This window comes from Dryas octopetala, chromosome 2, assembly GCF_963921425.1.
Source record: "Dryas octopetala chromosome 2, drDryOcto1.1, whole genome shotgun sequence".
In the NCBI taxonomy this organism is placed as follows: domain Eukaryota; kingdom Viridiplantae; phylum Streptophyta; class Magnoliopsida; order Rosales; family Rosaceae; genus Dryas; species Dryas octopetala.
In genome coordinates, this window is record NC_141367.1 from 16970350 (window position 1) to 16988030 (window position 17681).

The following is a 17681-nucleotide window of genomic DNA, read 5'->3' on the forward strand; positions in this document are numbered from 1 at the left end:
TGATATTTAATTAAATTAATTTTTTACATAGATAATCTTTAAAGGATTATTTAAAAAACACACAAATCCGAACATGAGACAACACTGCAGAATAATAATAAGAGAAAAGGATGGAAGGCTGTAGCTACAATTCTTCTTTCTATTGTATGAAGAATGAATGAGTTCAATATCAATGTCCATATTTGCACTCTCCCAAAATTCACTGTGCATCCCCCACATGCTAAGATAAGTGATTAACATCGCACTTGACACCTCATGATGACATAGAAGCTTTAATCTGACCAAAGCCGAATTATTCCATCCAATTTAAGAGGACAAACTTGAATCGAAAGAAAAAAACCTTTAAAAAAAAAAAAAAAAAGGAGAAAATCACTTGTACTTGAGATACCAAAATTGAACTAAAATGATAATACAATTACGGATGGGAAAGAAAGAACATTTGTCTGTCATTAATTTTGAACCTTCTTGTTGGTTCATACTTCATACAAGCAAAATTAGAGCCCATAATCTATTCCTAAATATCATCATTATTATATATATATGTGTATATATATAAATTACATGAACAAAAAAATCCTTAATAATGGGTAGGTAGGGTAAAAAGAATCGCAGAACTGACTGCTATAATCACAACACGAGCTATTGTGCCTTAAGGCTGGCAAGGGAAGGCATCCGAAACATCAACCCTTCTCACAAATGTGTTGATCCCAAACTCAGCCTTGGCAGATATATATGTATAGATATCTATTAGGGATATACTTCAACTTCCCCCGTTTTATCACCACACATCACGAAGGTACCTGCCGTTCATTTGCAGATTTTTCACCATGCTCTCAGCTTTGGAGTTGTTAAGAGATCCCTGAAATTAAAAATAAATAAATAAAAATCACCAGACTTAATTTGTATGATCCAGCAAATTTTACAGTACTTGTGAAAATTAAAATGCCGGCAAGGAAAGGTGTATGGACACTGCATTAAATAACAGTCTCCACAGATTCATTTTATCTTTTCATCTTCAGATGCCAAGAGCAATTTCATAGGTCCCAGCTATATGGCTCTTTTAAGCTTGGTAGGTGGTTTCAAAATTGGTAGGTGACAATTGACGCAACATTTATCACACCAGTAAGTCTAATGTCTGCTCAAATTCACATACCTGCTCCTGCAATATTGTGTGAAGAGTCCGGTGGACATCCCTAGCCATGCCCTTAGCATCACCACAAACGTAAATATAACCTCCCTGAGATATCATGTCCCAGATGTCTGAAGCCTGAACACAAACCAAAACATGTCATTATCGCTTCAAATTAACTAAGAAAAGTTGTCAACTGTGGAAATAGGCAGTAGTTGAGAGTAGGTGCCAAACCTTCTGCATCATTTTATGCTGCACATATTCCTTGGTGGGTCCCTGGCGTGAGAAGGCGACGACGAGCTCAGAAAGTGCACCAGTTTCTACAAAGTTGCTCAGCTCATCTTCATAAATGAAATCCTGCGATATTAGGAGTAAATTAAATTTTCATAATTAAATTATGAAAAGTTGCAAACAACCCAGCATGCACCAACACTCACCCACTACAACCACAATAGATCTTTCTAGGGCATACTTACCAATTGACTATTTCTGCATCCAAAAAATAATACGGAGCGTCCCAGTTCCGCTCCAGCTTCTTTAAGAGCTAATCTTTCCTGAAAGAGTAAATCCATACTTGTAGATCAGATATTGACTTATGAAGAGTTGATTAGCAAAGTGAATGAACAATCAAGTCAACCAAAAAATACCTGCAGGAAGCCCCTGAAAGGAGCCAATCCAGTGCCAGGACCAATCATGAGAATAGGTACTTTAGTATCAGCAGGAAGTCTGAAGTTTGATTGCCGAATAAAAATGGGTGCCCAACTACATTCATCACTCTTCTCCAAAGGCACAGCATTCTGGAAAGGGATGGAAGAAGAAAATAATTAAAATCCATTCAAAATTGTACAAAACATCAGAAAGCTGTTTAGAAGTTACGCAAGTAAGTTTACATCACTAACAAGACATGAGACACAGAGAAATAGTAACTGAAAACAAGCACATATCCATGTATGGATGAGACGCCCAGAAAAAAAGATAAGTGTTGCTACATTAAAGACAGCTTATATACAAAACAAGTTCTCTACATAAAATGCATTGATCTTTTAAAATCCATTGCAGGTACTGTAGTTTATTTATAAGCAGGAAAACCTAGGAATACTTCATTTACTACTTTTGAACTTGAGAGGTCTTCTCCTATTAGTTTATCCCCCACAATTGTTAAGCTCTTCAAGATTTTAAATTGAGCACCAAAGAATGCAAAAATAAAACAGATAAAACTACCTTCATCCAGGTTGAACACACTCCTTTGTGAATCCGTCCTGCAGGTGTTTTTTCATCAACTAATGCACAAGTAACGTGAATTCTAGATGACGCCATCCTGTGGAATATATTTGCATTAAAATAAGTACATATTCACAAATATATTACATGCGATAAAAATAAAAATATAACCACAGAAAGAGAGGTAAAACAGGTCACTCTATATCTTATAACATTTCCCATGTCCTTTAAAATTAAAATCAATTTCAAGAGTTAATATTTCTTTTGTTTGAAAGAAAACATTATTTGTTCAGGGAGATCATTAGATTTTCTAATGATATTGTTGAAAATAACCATTTTTTGTTCATATATTTTTTCTTTTTCCTTTTCATAATTTTTTTCCTGGGATAGCTAAGCACTGGGATTTGATGTAGATCATCTTTTTCCTCAGTCATATAATAAGCTTGAAACAAGGTCTTTTTGACCAAATCTCAGCTATAGAATATTCTCGTATAAGAGAGCTTCTATTTCTGAAATACACCACTGGCATCTGGCTCTCATATTGAAGTTACTAAATATGGAAAAGAGAAAATTTGAGACGAGGAAGAAAGAATCATTTACCTTGGGGATGATGAGATTGAATAGTATCTAGGCAGCAATCTTGGAGCAACTGCTGCAAAAAAGACACCAATTGGGGGTTTGGCTGTTGGAAATTCAGCCATGACCTCAAGAAGGCTTCTCTGACTTGCAACCACCCATTGTGCATATTCATCCTGAACAAGTTTACAACAAAAAGTTACACACTGACAAACATCTAAGAATAAGAGATTAGTGGAGCACTAAACTAATAACAAAACGCACTTAGTAAATATCAAAGTACAAAGTTTACTACCTTCCCAGCAGGTGATGCGAGATGTCTTAATCGATCAGCTTCAGTTGGATCAGATGCATGGGCTGCTAAAGCGAGTAAGGCAGACTGGAAAATAATAAGTACCCAAAGTTACATCCAAGTTTCATTAGAAAAACTAAAAAAAATATGAACCAACCACTATAAAAAGAAATAAAGAGGGAAAAGGCCAACCTTTTTGGGGAAATTTAAAAGATCAGCATATCGAGTTAGTGCTGTTCTTAATGTGCATGGTGGGAAAGAAGGTGCCAAGGAGCTTCCACTTAGTGGTGTGCCATCCTCTTTATCAGTGTGTATCGAGAAGTAAATTTCCGGTGACAAGCCCAACAACCTCACTGCCTCTTCCACAGTTTCAGAAAGATTCTCACAGTAAACACCAACATGATCCCCAGTTTCGTATCTGAGAAAGAAAAAAAGCCAAGCATGTAGGTAAGCACCGTACATAAGCAGTGGACATTCTACTTTCCACTATCTTTTAAAGCCTCAATTAGGTACCATTCTCAGAAGACAAGAAATGCAGAATAAGTCAGTAACTTTTATGTTCACCACTATATTAGCATTTGCACCCAAGTTAGCAAAACAGGAAAACAACAGCGAGAAAAAAAGACCTGCCAAAGCAACTTACGTTAGCCCAGTGCCAGCAATATCAAATTCGAGATGGGTGCAAGAACGATCAGATGCAGGAGTATGAAGTTCCTTTCTCACAGCCACATTAGCTCTTCATGCAGCAAAAAGAAATGTCAGATAAAAACAAAAAACACAGATAAGTTGCAACCTTTGAACGTAGAAAGGTGGATTTTTTTGTTGTTACCTGCATGGATGTTGAGCATCAATGACAGCATGACCATTTGCATTATTCCAGCTCTTATTCTCTACTGATGCATCTGCAGCATCATTAAATACAACTCGATACTCCAATACAGCAGCAGTGTAAGGTGTAGAAATAGGTGTTGTTGCATCGTCATCTCGAAGCAACTGATCCAACTCGGACCACATCAACTCTCGCCTAGAACATCATCAGTCAATGTAGAAATTCATAAGAATTTAAAATATAACAGATAAAAGAGCTATGCACTCATACTATTAACACAAATGGTTATGAAACTTCTCAATACCATGCAGTGAAGTCATCCTCAATGCATTGATCGTCATCTCCAAGACCCACTGGAACAAGCCGCTTTGCACCTGAAAATGAGAACATACTTGTTAGCTCGTGAAACAATAATAACATACTTATTTCAAAAGAAAGTGTCACAGATGAAGTGAGCAGACATTTCGCAGATCAACTCTCAGTAAAGAATAGTCTGAAATGTGGGTATCGAATGGCATATAAATACTGTTATAGAGAAACATTTAAAACTATTGTAACAACTGAGGGCATTGTAAAGCCAAAAAATTGCTGATAAGGGATAACGTAAGATCATAGCAATGTGAACCATCTCAAAATTCACGAGGTCCCACTCCCACATGAGTTTCATCAGAAAGGGACAAAAGGACCACCAAAATAACAAAGAGAAAGAAGGAAAGAAAGAAAGAAGGCATACCCTGCGCAATGAGGATGTCATCGACAACCACGGCAACCTGATTAACAACGACAAAAATAAACACAATGCAACAGAAAACCAAGGAATTTATAAGTAAAATTCAAGCTCCAAAAGCTAGAGTGGCATGAATATATTGAATTTATTTATAAACTAAATTTCATTTCGAACCTTATTGAAATGCTCATACTGCCTGTTTCCTAGGCCAAACACTCCGTAGTGAAGATTCTGAAGCCACTCTCCTCTCTCTTTACCCTATAACCACCATCACAATTCAAAAATTTTAATAAAATCAATCAAACTTCAGTCTAAAATATAACCCACAACCACAACAATGCCTTAAAATTTTCTGTTAACAAAATTTCAATGAAATTTACCTCTGTAAACCACTTATAAAACCTAGCAGCGTTATCAGTTGGCTCACCATCACCATATCTACATCCACCACCAATCAAGCATGTTATTTATGAAACCCGAAATCAAATAATTAATTTTTTTCTCTTTCTACAATTTTCTTTGAATTGAACTCACGTGGCCAACAAGAAAAATGCCAAACTCTCATTCTTCAATTTCTCCTCGTATGCTTCGTCGTCAGCAGCATAATCGTCCTACCAAATGAACCAAATGAACACAATGAACAAACATGAACCAAATTGAACAAACTCAAAAACAAAATAGAAGTTCAGAAATTGAAGCATACCAAATCAACAACTTTAAATGTGACCCTCTCGTAGCGAGCCTTCGCTTCCTCAGCCAAAGCCTACATTTGGAAGCAAACAGTAAACACCACCATCCAATAAGCAAAGTAAAGCATGAAACAAGCTAGTAAAGCAAATAAATTGAAGTGGTTATCGAATACGGACCTTGGCGAAGCCCTCGGCGGTACCGGTTTGAGTTCCGAAGAAGACGGTGACCTTCTTGCTACCGTCGTCGAGCTCCGGCTCTGGCTCTTTGACGATCAAGGGCTTAGGAGGCTGGAGGACCCTGGGCTTGTGCGCACTGGATCGCCGCCAGAAGAAGACGACAGCGCAGCCGATGAGGACGGCGATCGAGGTGGTCAGGATCATCACGAACTCGCGATTCTCTAGAATGACCGAGGATATGTCGACACTGCCGGAGGAGTCGGAGGAGGCGTTGGTGGGGTCCATCTTGCCGCGGATGATCGCCGCCATCAGATCCAACGGCGAGATTTTCATCGAGCTGGAGGAGGACGAATCCATAATAAAGAAATTGATAGTTCCAAGGAGATGAGGACCGGAATCCGGCGGCGGAATTGATAGTAAGAGTAACCGGATTCCGGAGACGAGCTGTACGAACCGTACGAACTGCAGGAACTGTAGGTAATGTGAAGTAGGGCGTTGTGGTGGTTGGGGTAGTTGAAAACAGAGAGAGGGAGAGAGAGAGTCTGAGCCCTGAGGTTCTTATGAAGGTGGGGAAGGAGGGAAGGGGGTGGTTATATATTTAGAGAGGGAAGTGTGTGCGTCAGTGCGGGTGTGTGCGCCAACGCCTACCAAACCAGACTGGTCAAAGTGTCAAACCCACCTAACACGAACACAAAGAGAAAACAGAGAGAGAGAGTTAATCAGTTAACCATGGTTAAGACTTGAAACACTCGAAGACCTCCACGGTAGTAAAAAACAACTAGAAACGAGTGGAGGGAGAGGTTTTCAACAAAAATGCTTGTTCTTTGGCGACTCGCAATTTCACAGATTCTATTAGCTGTCTGTATCTTCGGGGGGAATAAATATCATTGGGAAATCGTTAGATGCCCTCGTGCGTCTTGTGCGTTTATTTTATAATAATGATAGTTGTCTTACATTTTTTTTTTTCACATTTGTATCTTATATGATGTATTATTAATTTACTATAAGGGTATTTCTTTTTTTTTTTTTAATTTTTAGTATCCAATGTATGAATGCCATGTAAGATGGTATGAAATTGTGGTATAAAAATATGATAAGTGTAGCATTACTGTTTATTTTATCAGTAATGCTACACTTACCACATTTTTATACCATAATTTTATACCATCTTACATGGCATTCATATATTGGACACTAAAAATTAAAAAATAAAACCTAAAAAAGAAAAAGGAAATACTCTTCCAATAAAGTAATGACACATCATGTGAAATACAAATGTGGAAGAAAAAATGTGGAATAACTAACATTGTTATTTTATAGGCAAAATTTATATACACATGATTTGGTGATGGGAGGTAGGACAACCGTTGATTTTCCAGCATGGGACCATAACAATCAATAATTATTAGGGGAGCATTTAGTAAACATGGATTCTCACATCCACAACATATACAAGAAGATTTTATATAAAGGTCCATTAACTTTAGGTACCAAATTATAATGTTTTTTCATTTCAACTACTAAAACATTTATGTCATTTCAGTTTAGGTACTAAATTTAAGTTTAGGTACAAACTTTAAAAAATATAGTTATATCGTACTGTGACTGTCTAACAGTCATAACTTTTTTATTGATTTATTGTTTTTTCAATATTTGTAAGGCTTAAACTTTAATATTTAGTCTTTGGGTTATAGGATATCATCCCCCAAACCTAAATCAAAAGTATGAAACTCTAAAAATTTTGATTTTTTATAAATTTTAAATAGTCACAACTGTGACTGTTCGACAATTACAACTGTAACTGTTCGAGAGTCACAACTGCATAGCAAACTGATTTGTGACCTAATCCAAAATGTTTTACTCTAGGTTAGTACCTAAACTAAAAAAAATTAGTGTCTTGCTGCTTTATTAAAAAACTATTGATATTTGGTATTTAATCCTAATTTTCTATTTATATAATAGAATTCACATAACAGATTTTTATATAAGATCTCATCCAAATTAGACTGATATACACTCAAGTAGTATAAATAATTCACGTATTATAATATGAATAAACTATTAATATTATATCATATAAGACCCTATAAGTATAAACTCATTATTTACCATATTATAACACGTGAATTTATTACGTTACATAACGATATATCAGTTATACATAATAATTTTTCATAAATATGAATGCTAGAATCACCTCTTTAATGCTTTGTTTAAAAAAAGGCTTTGTGTTTTATTCGATTTATTGAAAAGTAAGTCTAAATGAAAGACATTATGTATAAAACAATCTAACTCTCAAAAAAATGCTCATATATGGTTTACTTTTAAGTAGATGTCAATATCTCTCAAACCCTTATAAGTTATTATGTAAGGCCTCACATTTTTAATATGAGATATTTATCTCAACACGCCCCCGCACGTCTGACGTCATTCAAGCCTAACACATGGACAATTCATATTAGGCGACGTGGGAGCATGTATGGCCGTTTGGCACAACACCTAAATAGTTTGCTCTGATACCATGAAAGAATCTAAGCATTCATTCTAAAATCAATTGGCAATGAAAATAGTAGCTCAAACCTTTATAAGCCACTATACAAGACCTCACATTTTCAATGTGTAATTTCTCTAATTTTTGAACTCTTTGTCATTTATAATTATTCACATGCATCCAACAATTGCATCAAAATTATGTAAGTAGTTTTTGTGATAAGTTGCTTGTGCAATATAACTATACTTTAATACAATAAATTAATAAATTTAAACACACAAATCCAAAGATCAAACAAATTTAAAACTGCAAAAATATTATTGTAGTTGTGATGTTATTGATTGACAATTATACAAGCAGTAGTCTTAGACATCTCACATTTTTTCCCAACTATTTTTTCTCAACTTACATGACATTCATATATTGAACACTAAAAAATAAAGAATAAAACCTAAAAATAAAAGGAAATACTTTATCGATCAGTAAAGTAATTACACATAAAGTAAGATACAAATATTTAGAAAAAAAAGTTGGAACAATTCGCATTATTGTATACAAGCATTAGAACGATTACAATTACACAAGTGTTTCTGTTTACAATTACATTGGCACTCAAGCGCATAACTTAAAGCATAAGGGCCTGTCTGGTAACATTTTATAGAACAATTTTTTAAAAACTATATTGTAAAATGAAAATGACAAATTAAATTTTGCATTCTCAAAATATGAGAAGGTGTCTAGTAACATAATTGAAAAACAATTATATATAACAAAAATAATGAAAACACATGTAATATTAACCAATTATTATAACCAAATAATTATATTCACAAAAGATATTAATTATAAATTATTATTAACCAATTTCATAAAATAGATAATTAAAAAAGAGAAAAGTTTCATACAACTCAACCCACCTCGGCGCAACTACCTTGGAGGTGGAAGAGTTGTTGGTGATTGTATTATTAATGGAGACAAGACTGCAAGCACCTATGATCTAGTTGAACGGATATATTTTCTCTATATAAGGGTTGTTAAGGCTCGTGAGCTTCCTATCATGGATGTTATGGGGAGTCGATCCATTTACCGAAGAGAAAATTGAAAACTATAGAGAGATTACAAAGTATATATTTTGAGAGATAGGTAGAGATAGAGAGAGAAATAGGGAAATAGAAGAATAAAGGAGAGATGAAGAAAGATGGGTGAGGTGGGCAGCAACGAGGGGTAGGGTTGCTGCAAGAGGTGGTTCTGGCAAGGTGGGGATGAGGTGCAGATCACATGTTTTTTTATTTTTTCAATTTTTTTTTAGTTGCATTTTTTTTTATTTGTATCTGTGTTCTCTATATTTTCTAAATTTACTGAAAACATTATTTAGTTATTTTCTGAATTTACACTGTAAAGTAGAAATACTATTTTCTCAATATGACAACCAAACGCATTTTTGTCATTCTTTGAATTTGTAAAATGAAAAACCGTTTTGTAAAATATTACTAAACTCACCCTAAATTTCTTTTTATTGTAAAGCCTGCATAGGGCTTTTTAACATAAGTTTGTTGAGTTTTTTTTTTTTTGCCATAGGTTCATTGAGTTTAACTACTAAATCCAACATTATTTTTCATTTTGAATACTAATATGTATCATTAGTTTAGTTACCAAATTTTTATTTTAGCCAAAATATCATTCTACCAATCGAATTAAATAGCCTAACAATGAATTCATTTGTTGTTTTGTAGGTTTAGACTAAATTGTTTAGTCTATAAACTTTAGGGCGCTTCAACCTTTAATTAAACCTAAACTCTAAACCCTTATAAATCCTAAATTTTTATGAACTTAATCACAACTATGCTTGCATGACAGTCACATTGCAACTGTAATGCAGTCACACTAATATACAAAAAAAAAAAAAATTCAAGCGATTTGTAGACCATAGAGAACTTGATTGATCAATAAAATAGTTAATTGATCGGCATTCGGCATAAAAAAGAATCTCCGCTTGGTACAACATATTTTTTCATTTGGTGTATATTTTATACTGTACATTCATTTTTCACATTAACTATTTTTAATTAACATAAAAAATCTGTAGTGTTGTTTAATTATTAACAAAAATTCTAAGTGGTTTTTGGCTAACTGATCAACTTTATTCTGATTTCTAAATGTAGTAATTCACAAAATTTTGTTTTGGCATGTTTCATTAGGTTTTAATTCCAACCCTAACCCTGAACCCGGCCAATCTTTTTGGTAACTCCGAAAGATGTCCAAAACTCTAATGTGAGTTAAGTTGCAGTCACATTCCAAGAGTGGTGTTAATTCATTGAAAAAGACCCCAGATGCCCACTCTGTTGATACGTGGAGAGGATCCCATTCACAAGAATCCATATATATATATATATATATATATATACACATACAAGTCAAAACCATGTATAAGTGTATGGAGATTCAAGAGTGTGTCCCATGAGGAGGACTTACCTGCACCGGAGATACCAATAGGTGGTATCCCCATCTCTCTCTCCCTCTCTCTTTCTCTCCCTCCACCTTTCTCTCTCCTGGTGATACCACACAGGTGGTATACCAGGAATAGGTAAGTTTTATTCGTGTCCGATAGGCAAAGTTTGGCCTTTAGTGGTTTTAAGACGAACTTAAATGTCCATAAAGAATCTGGTTGTAACCTTGCAACATGGAACTTGACGTAATTGGCTCAAAGGCTAATAGGTACGTAATGCTTCCTTAATGGCTTAATAATGTACGTAGTTTGTGTTCAGTGTACGTTGAGTGTTCAATGTTGACGGTTGGCAGTTAGGTGCTCATGTTGTGGTGCTGCTGGCTCTACCTGTCATTGTTAAAGAGTATTAAGCTAATAAATCGGTGGTTTTGAACTATTTACTTGGATTCACAATCTCACTAAATGATATTAACCATGGTTCCCGTTTTGTAATAAAGACAACCATACGTATATTAATTATTGTTAACTATAATTTAATACGGACCACGAATATTGAATGAAGTAATAATGCTACACCAATGTTGAATTAATCAATATCATTTATGAATGTACATGGATCATACAAAATTTTGAATTTGGATTATATGGATCTCATTCACAAGTTACTAGATATTCTTATTCTTTGGAATTGAATTAATTCTCAGTTATATTTATGTTTACTTGTTTCAATTATAGTGATGTATTATAAATTTAAAGATAATTAATTAGTTTATAAAATGTGATTCTATGTGGGAGCTTATGTTAATTTTTTTTTGAGTTGGAGGAATAGAGGATCAAACTTAGATGCATTGTAAGTAATTATACGGTCCTTTTAACTAGACTATCCAACAACTGTGAGAATTTACTTTAATTAAGTAATTTCTTAAATAATATTTAAGGAATCTCTTGTTAGACTCACTGTGCACATTATATTTTGGGAATCGAAAACTATTTAACCAGTTTTGGTCAGTGAATTAATTACTTCCTTTCATTAAACTAACTAAAAAACGACATACAATTCAATACAACAAAAAAAGGACAATAAAGGAACTAAAAACAAATAGTTGGAAAACATCAAAACCAAACAAAACAACAAACGAAATTAAAGGGGCGGGTTAATCGAACAGAGAGCCCAAATTAAAAACCCTAGAACTCAATCCCTATGTTCAGGAAGACCATCAGCTATCAGAATGCCAATAGAGAAGAGTTATGAATGCATAACGTTGTAAACTACTCTTTCAAATTTCAATTGTTCAAGAAAAATATAGTAATATAATATATATATATTGTGAATTTGTGACATTGTCAAATTGCGAGTGCAGCTAGACTATCAGAGTGAGAAGAGAAATGGCCAAAACCGAAGCATTAGCCAATCATATATATGTAATTCACGTCAATCATCATCTAGTCCAAGACCTTGTGCAGATTAAAATAAGAAAAAAAAATCCCAAGATGCCTCATGCAATATGCAATAAACTAATATATATATATATGTATATTATGAGTATTATTACAACAATAATGTACGGTTGATTTTCCATGGTAAAAATTGTTATGGTCAAAGGCCTGAAAATGATGATGCACTATTAAGACCATAATAAAATGTGCTAATTGTATAAAGGTCAATTTCCGTGTCGACCAGCAACTTAGATTTGACCAGCTTCACCTATTTATATACTCAAAAACTATCAACACACCGTAAAGTTTGTGCAATGTGATAAAACAATAGAAAATAGGGCATGTAGGACACAAGTGGTAGGTCAGAAGTGAATAATGTATAATTATCATATTATATTAATTTTTAAATTTTCTTATTAAAATTATTTCAAGTAATAAAGACATAATAGGTATTTCGTAATTAGGCCTTCCTCAATGCAGCCTGAATCTGATTCCCAAACCCATTTTTTGGGTATAAAATGGGTATAGTCCAGTCACAATGGGCCGGAATGTGATTCCCATAATTTTTTCAGACCCAAAAGCTATCCCCAGTTTTGGGTATAGACTATACCCAAAACCAAATTAAATGGCTGGCCTACTAACAAATAAAAACTATATTTTTACATTTTTTGATACCCAAAATTGATTTGAGTATTGGGTATTTGGGGATCACCATTGTAGAAGGCCTTACAAACCCATTAATATTCTCAAAATATCTTCACTGTACAAGAAAAAAAAAAGTTACACCATAACTCAGCAGCCCTGCCGCCGATACCACCCACCCATCATGTCGATGTAACCAGCCCCACCACGGACCAGTGTTGCCTTCCCCCTTCTGCCATCTCTCTCTCTCTCTCTCTCTCTCTCTCTCTCTCTCTCTCTCTCTCTCTCTCTCTCTCTCTCTCCTTCCCTCTCCTTTTCATCTCCCTTTCCACCATCGACAAGGTCGCCAGCCTCCCTTTGTAACAGACCGGAGAAAGAGTGAGAGAGAAGGAAATGGAGGCTTTTGGGTTGGATCGCGAAATATCACTCCACCCAACAGCACCTGACCTCCAAAAAAACCCCACATTGGCTCACAAGGTCAGCTGATCCTTCTCATCAATTGAAAAACTCTTGTTTCTATATTAACCGACCTTTTTCAACAATTGAAAATATGTAGTTTCTATAGATACTTTCTAGTTTATATATATCTTTTCCATATGATTTCGGTATCAGGTAAATATATATTAATTATATAGAGGAAATTACAAATTTGGTCAACTTATTTTATATTTAGTTCAATTTTGGTCCACGATTTTTTTTAAGTTATGATTTTAAATCATTTTTGTTGTGTTTTCTTCAATTATAATTGAAATATAAGTTATATTTTATCATTTCTTAGTCATAGGAACCAATTTGGAGTATTATAATAAAAGTGAATTGAAATTTGGTGAAGTTTGAAAATTTTGAAAATTTTTTAGAAAAAATTGGTAGTTTTGGGTACCCTACTTTGGGGCCAATTATCTTGAGTTTTAGAACTCCGATTTGAATGATCTTTATATGGTTGTAAAGAGGAGACACATAGCTTTAAAATAAGTATATGTTTGTTGAATTTGACTGAGATTTGATAGGGTAAAAGGCGGGACAAATTTAAGATAACAAATCTGGACCTTTATTGAACAAGTAGAACAATTAGTATACTAAAACTGAACTTAAAAAAGATCGTGGACCAAAATTGAACTAACTATAAAGTAAGTGAACCAAATCTGTAATTATATATAATACTTATTAACCTGTTAACCCTCTTAAAGTATTATATTTAATAATAATAGTAACAAATATGGCTTAGCTAATTAGTTTTTTTTTCTTGATTTACTGTCAATTAAGTTATTTATTTGTTAATTTTTTCTTGTATTTTTTATTAATTAATAAATGTGTGTTGTCAATCTCATTGGCTAATCAATTTTCATTAATCTCATAGATAATTTAGGTTGACCCCGTAACAAAATTTGTGGCTCGATGGAGCCTCTGCCCACATAACCCAATATGAAAACATACTCTGTAGACGTATCGCAGCCCAAAAACCCACCTCTACTTATTATCATACTCTGATAATAATGATTTAGCAAAAACCTATGTTTTGGAAGTTGATAACGGTGAGAATCTTAGTCATTGATGAAAAGTATAATTTTATCTCCATGATGGTGTAAGAATGCATTCCCAAGGCCACAAAATCAGTAGTGCTAGATATCTCATATTTTTATATCATAATTTTATACCATCTTATGTGGCAACTTACATGGTATTCATACATTGGATACTAAAAAATAAAAATAAAAACCCAAAAAAGGAAAAGAAAAACTCTATCCAATAAAGTAATGACACGTGAGATGGTATAAAAATGTAATATAAAAATATGGTAAGCATTATTCCCACAAAATTAACCCACTTGCTTAAAAATGTTAAATACAAGCTTGTGGTTGATGGGCTTTTTAGCCTTGTTCCACTTAGTAAAAGCTAGGTAACTACTTGTAAATAGTTGATGGGTGCTACATATGATTTTGGTTATGTTGATTTCTTGTTTGTTGCCACTGTCGTACGTCGCTGGTGAGAAATTCGGCAGTGGAGGAGGGAAGGAGTGGGGACTGAGAAGAAGTTCAAAAGTCTGTTTAAAATTGAGAGCTGTTACATGCACACCTCTCTTCCTCTCACTACACACCCTATTTTGTGAAATGACAAAACTCATCCAATGCAAAATTACCATAAAGGACAAAAAACTAAAAAAAATTACAAAACAACAAAAAACAATGGACAACTCCTGCCAACCTCTTCCCACTCGCCATCGTCATCGTCGACAGTCGGATCCCACTTTACCGACGCATCATCTCATTCGTCTCTTTCTCACTTTCGCTGTGGACGGAAAGGTCACCACCCTCCAAAGGGAAGAGAGACAAGAGAAAGAGGAAAGAGAGAGAGAGAGGAAGAGGAAGAAAGATAGATAGGAATGAGGTGTGCCAATGACGAATTCGGCGATGTCCGACAACTGTGTGAAGGGGGTGGGTCGAGTATTGAGGGTGTTTTTAGAGTTTTTTAATTTTTTTAATTTTTTTAATTTTTTTTGTTTTTGTGTAAATGATGTTATTTGGAAATTTTGGGGGTATGTAGTGAGAAATAAAAAAAGAAGTAATATTGGGTGTGTAGTGAAAGAAAAAATGGTATGCATATAACAGCATTCTTAAAATTTTATCGAAAGTGTCTTAATTAAAAAAAATTTAATAAAATGATTAAATGCACAATTTTAACTATAGTTAGTTACTTGGACACATGGCATCTTCTAAAAGAAGCGGTGATGCTCACCACCTAAACTATAGCCATAGCTAGAATTAGAAAGAACTCTAGAAAGTTAAATCACCATTAATTAGGATTTACGCCATCACACACTTTAAAAACCCACTTGGAGTTGGATGAGCCACATGTGGCATGACCCACACCACCCAATTAAGCCTTTTTCTTGTTCACCTACAAAGGCTACAATTAATACAAGATGATCATATATCCACGTTTATGAAATTTTGAGGAGTATGAGGCAATATGCTGCTGGCCTTACACACCCCAATTACACTCAAACTTTGCGTATTAGGAAATAGGAATTGCTTTTGCAGTGTGACATGAGCTTATGTGTTGTCACCAGCCACTCACCACCTTCATGGAAATTACAAATTTAGTCCAATTATTTTATACCTAGTTTAATTTTGGTCCACAATCTTTTTTAAGTTCTGTTTTAGTCCACTAATTGTTTCACTTGTTTAATAAAGGTCCATATTTATTTTCTCAAATTTGGTCTGCCTTTTACCCTATCAAATCTCACACAAATTCAGCAAACATATATTTGTTTTAAAGCTATGCATTTTTTCTTTACAACCATATAAAGATCATTCAAATTGGAGTTCTAAAACTTAAAATAATTAACCCCAAAGTAGGGTACCCGAAACTGCTAATTTTTCAAACTTCACCCAATCTCAATTCTCTTAGATTCTAATACTCCAAATTTGTTTATGACTAAGAAATGATGAAATATAACTTATACTTCAATTATAATTGAAGAAAACACAACCCAAAGGATTTAAAATCACAAATCTGGACCTTTATTGAACAAATGAAACAATTAGTGGACCTAAACAGAACTTAAAAAAAATCGTGGATCAAAATTGAACTAGGTATAAAATAAGTGGATCAAATCTGTAATTTCCTCTCATGTATGCATGATGAATGCGTGGCCACATGGGACAACACATGTATGCATGACGAATGCGTGGCCACATGGGACAACACATGGGAAAACACATGTATGCATGATGAATGCGTCTGAGTCTGGACCAATTCTTAAAGGCAACAACAAACCAACAATCAGCCATCTCATCAACTCTTTCTTTTTGTAGTAACAGCATTAATTGGCCTTATTCACAACATCGTTGTCTTTCAATCTCTATACAAGTTCGTAGTTTACAGAACAATAGTTAGATTAAAGACCACGTCGTTACTGATGCTATATATAGGCTTGCCCAGTTATATATGTCAGTGTGATTACCCTAGTGCCATGCACAAAAATCAAACATCTCTTATGGAGGAGCCACATGTAGGCTTGAAGTGACCGAGGCGTCCAAGCTTTCATGCAATTCATGCGTATTAGGGTCAAGGTGTTATCTTAATTGGCTCACATATTGAAAAAATAACACCGAATAGTTGGAGCGGAGCCACAACTAGTCACTATATAGGCCTAATGTGGTCATGCATGGCCCCCCACTAAACCTCTGTGCCAACTCGATCATGTTCATTCGAACCATTTCGATTCAATATGTACGTATTTTGTATTAGCTCCCAAGTATATAGGCTTGGCAAGTTATGTGATAACGCCTAGAGTCATGGACAAAAGTCCAACATCGGATAGCAAGAGCAGAGCCACATATAGGCCTGAAGTGGCTGTTGCTTCAGTCTTACAACTCATGTGTAAGAGGGTCGAAGTGTTATGTTAATTGGCCCATTAACAAGCCCAATCTTGTTAATTGGCCCCCCTCCTCCCCGCAAAAGTATAAGACACTAACTTTGCCACTGTTTGATAAGAATGGATCGGATTTTGTCAAGAGTTTATAACTTTATATGGGTGAGTATGACACGTTACCTGAAATGAAAATGACAAGAATAAGAATCTTTCTCATTTTAGGTTATTCCATTGTTTACTTGCACCAAGGAAATCAAAAAGTCATGTAGGCCTCGTTTAGAATTAGGAATCTCGATCCTTATTTTGCAAAAATGAGATTTCTAGGCTTGAAAATGAGAATGAGCCATCAAAATTTAAAATTTGATACCAAATCAGTATCACTAGCTATCTCATTCACCCTCTTTTGTGGTGACTCTTCAATTTTATTTTATTGTGTTATCTGCTCCACCCTCTTGTGGTGGTTTGATTGGAGCTTGATGCTCATATTAGGAGCTCTTCCCTCCATTTTTCCTTAGTCTCCGCCCCTTATTGCTAAGTGTTCGGCAATCGCTACTTCCACCGGTCCCTACCTCCTGGTCTGTCATGTTTGTTGTATTTTCGGCAATGATGGTTGGATCGTGGCAAAAGAGATTTATTCGTGAATTTGTTGG

At 34.6% G+C, this 17681-nt stretch overlaps 1 protein-coding gene across 1 annotated transcript; it reads right to left on the minus strand.

Annotated features, from left to right (window-relative positions):
• Positions 1-393: 393 nt before the first annotated feature.
• Positions 394-6209, minus strand: ATR2 (P450 reductase 2). The gene is made up of 18 exons (XM_086230299.1): positions 5641-6209; positions 5478-5537; positions 5309-5385; positions 5155-5212; positions 4949-5032; positions 4781-4817; positions 4352-4421; positions 4048-4242; positions 3862-3954; positions 3411-3636; positions 3222-3305; positions 2951-3102; positions 2351-2447; positions 1777-1926; positions 1606-1683; positions 1364-1486; positions 1154-1267; positions 394-859 (listed from the first exon to the last, which is right to left on the minus strand). Exons 1-18 carry the CDS (start codon positions 5995-5997, stop codon positions 779-781), a joined length of 2136 nt encoding a protein of 711 aa, XP_086086425.1. The 5' UTR covers positions 5998-6209; the 3' UTR covers positions 394-778.
• Positions 6210-17681: the final 11472 nt, after the last annotated feature.

Coding starts and splice junctions, on each gene's coding strand:
- ATR2 (XM_086230299.1), bottom strand. CDS start 5,997: ATGGATTCGTCCTCCTCCAGCTCGATGAAAATCTCGCCGTTGGATCTG. Junction 5,538..5,640: donor CCGCCGAGGGCTTCGCCAAG/GTCCGTATTCGA, acceptor TTCCAAATGTAG/GCTTTGGCTGAGGAAGCGAA. Junction 4,422..4,780: donor TGACATCCTCATTGCGCAGG/GTATGCCTTCTT, acceptor TCTCATTTTCAG/GTGCAAAGCGGCTTGTTCCA.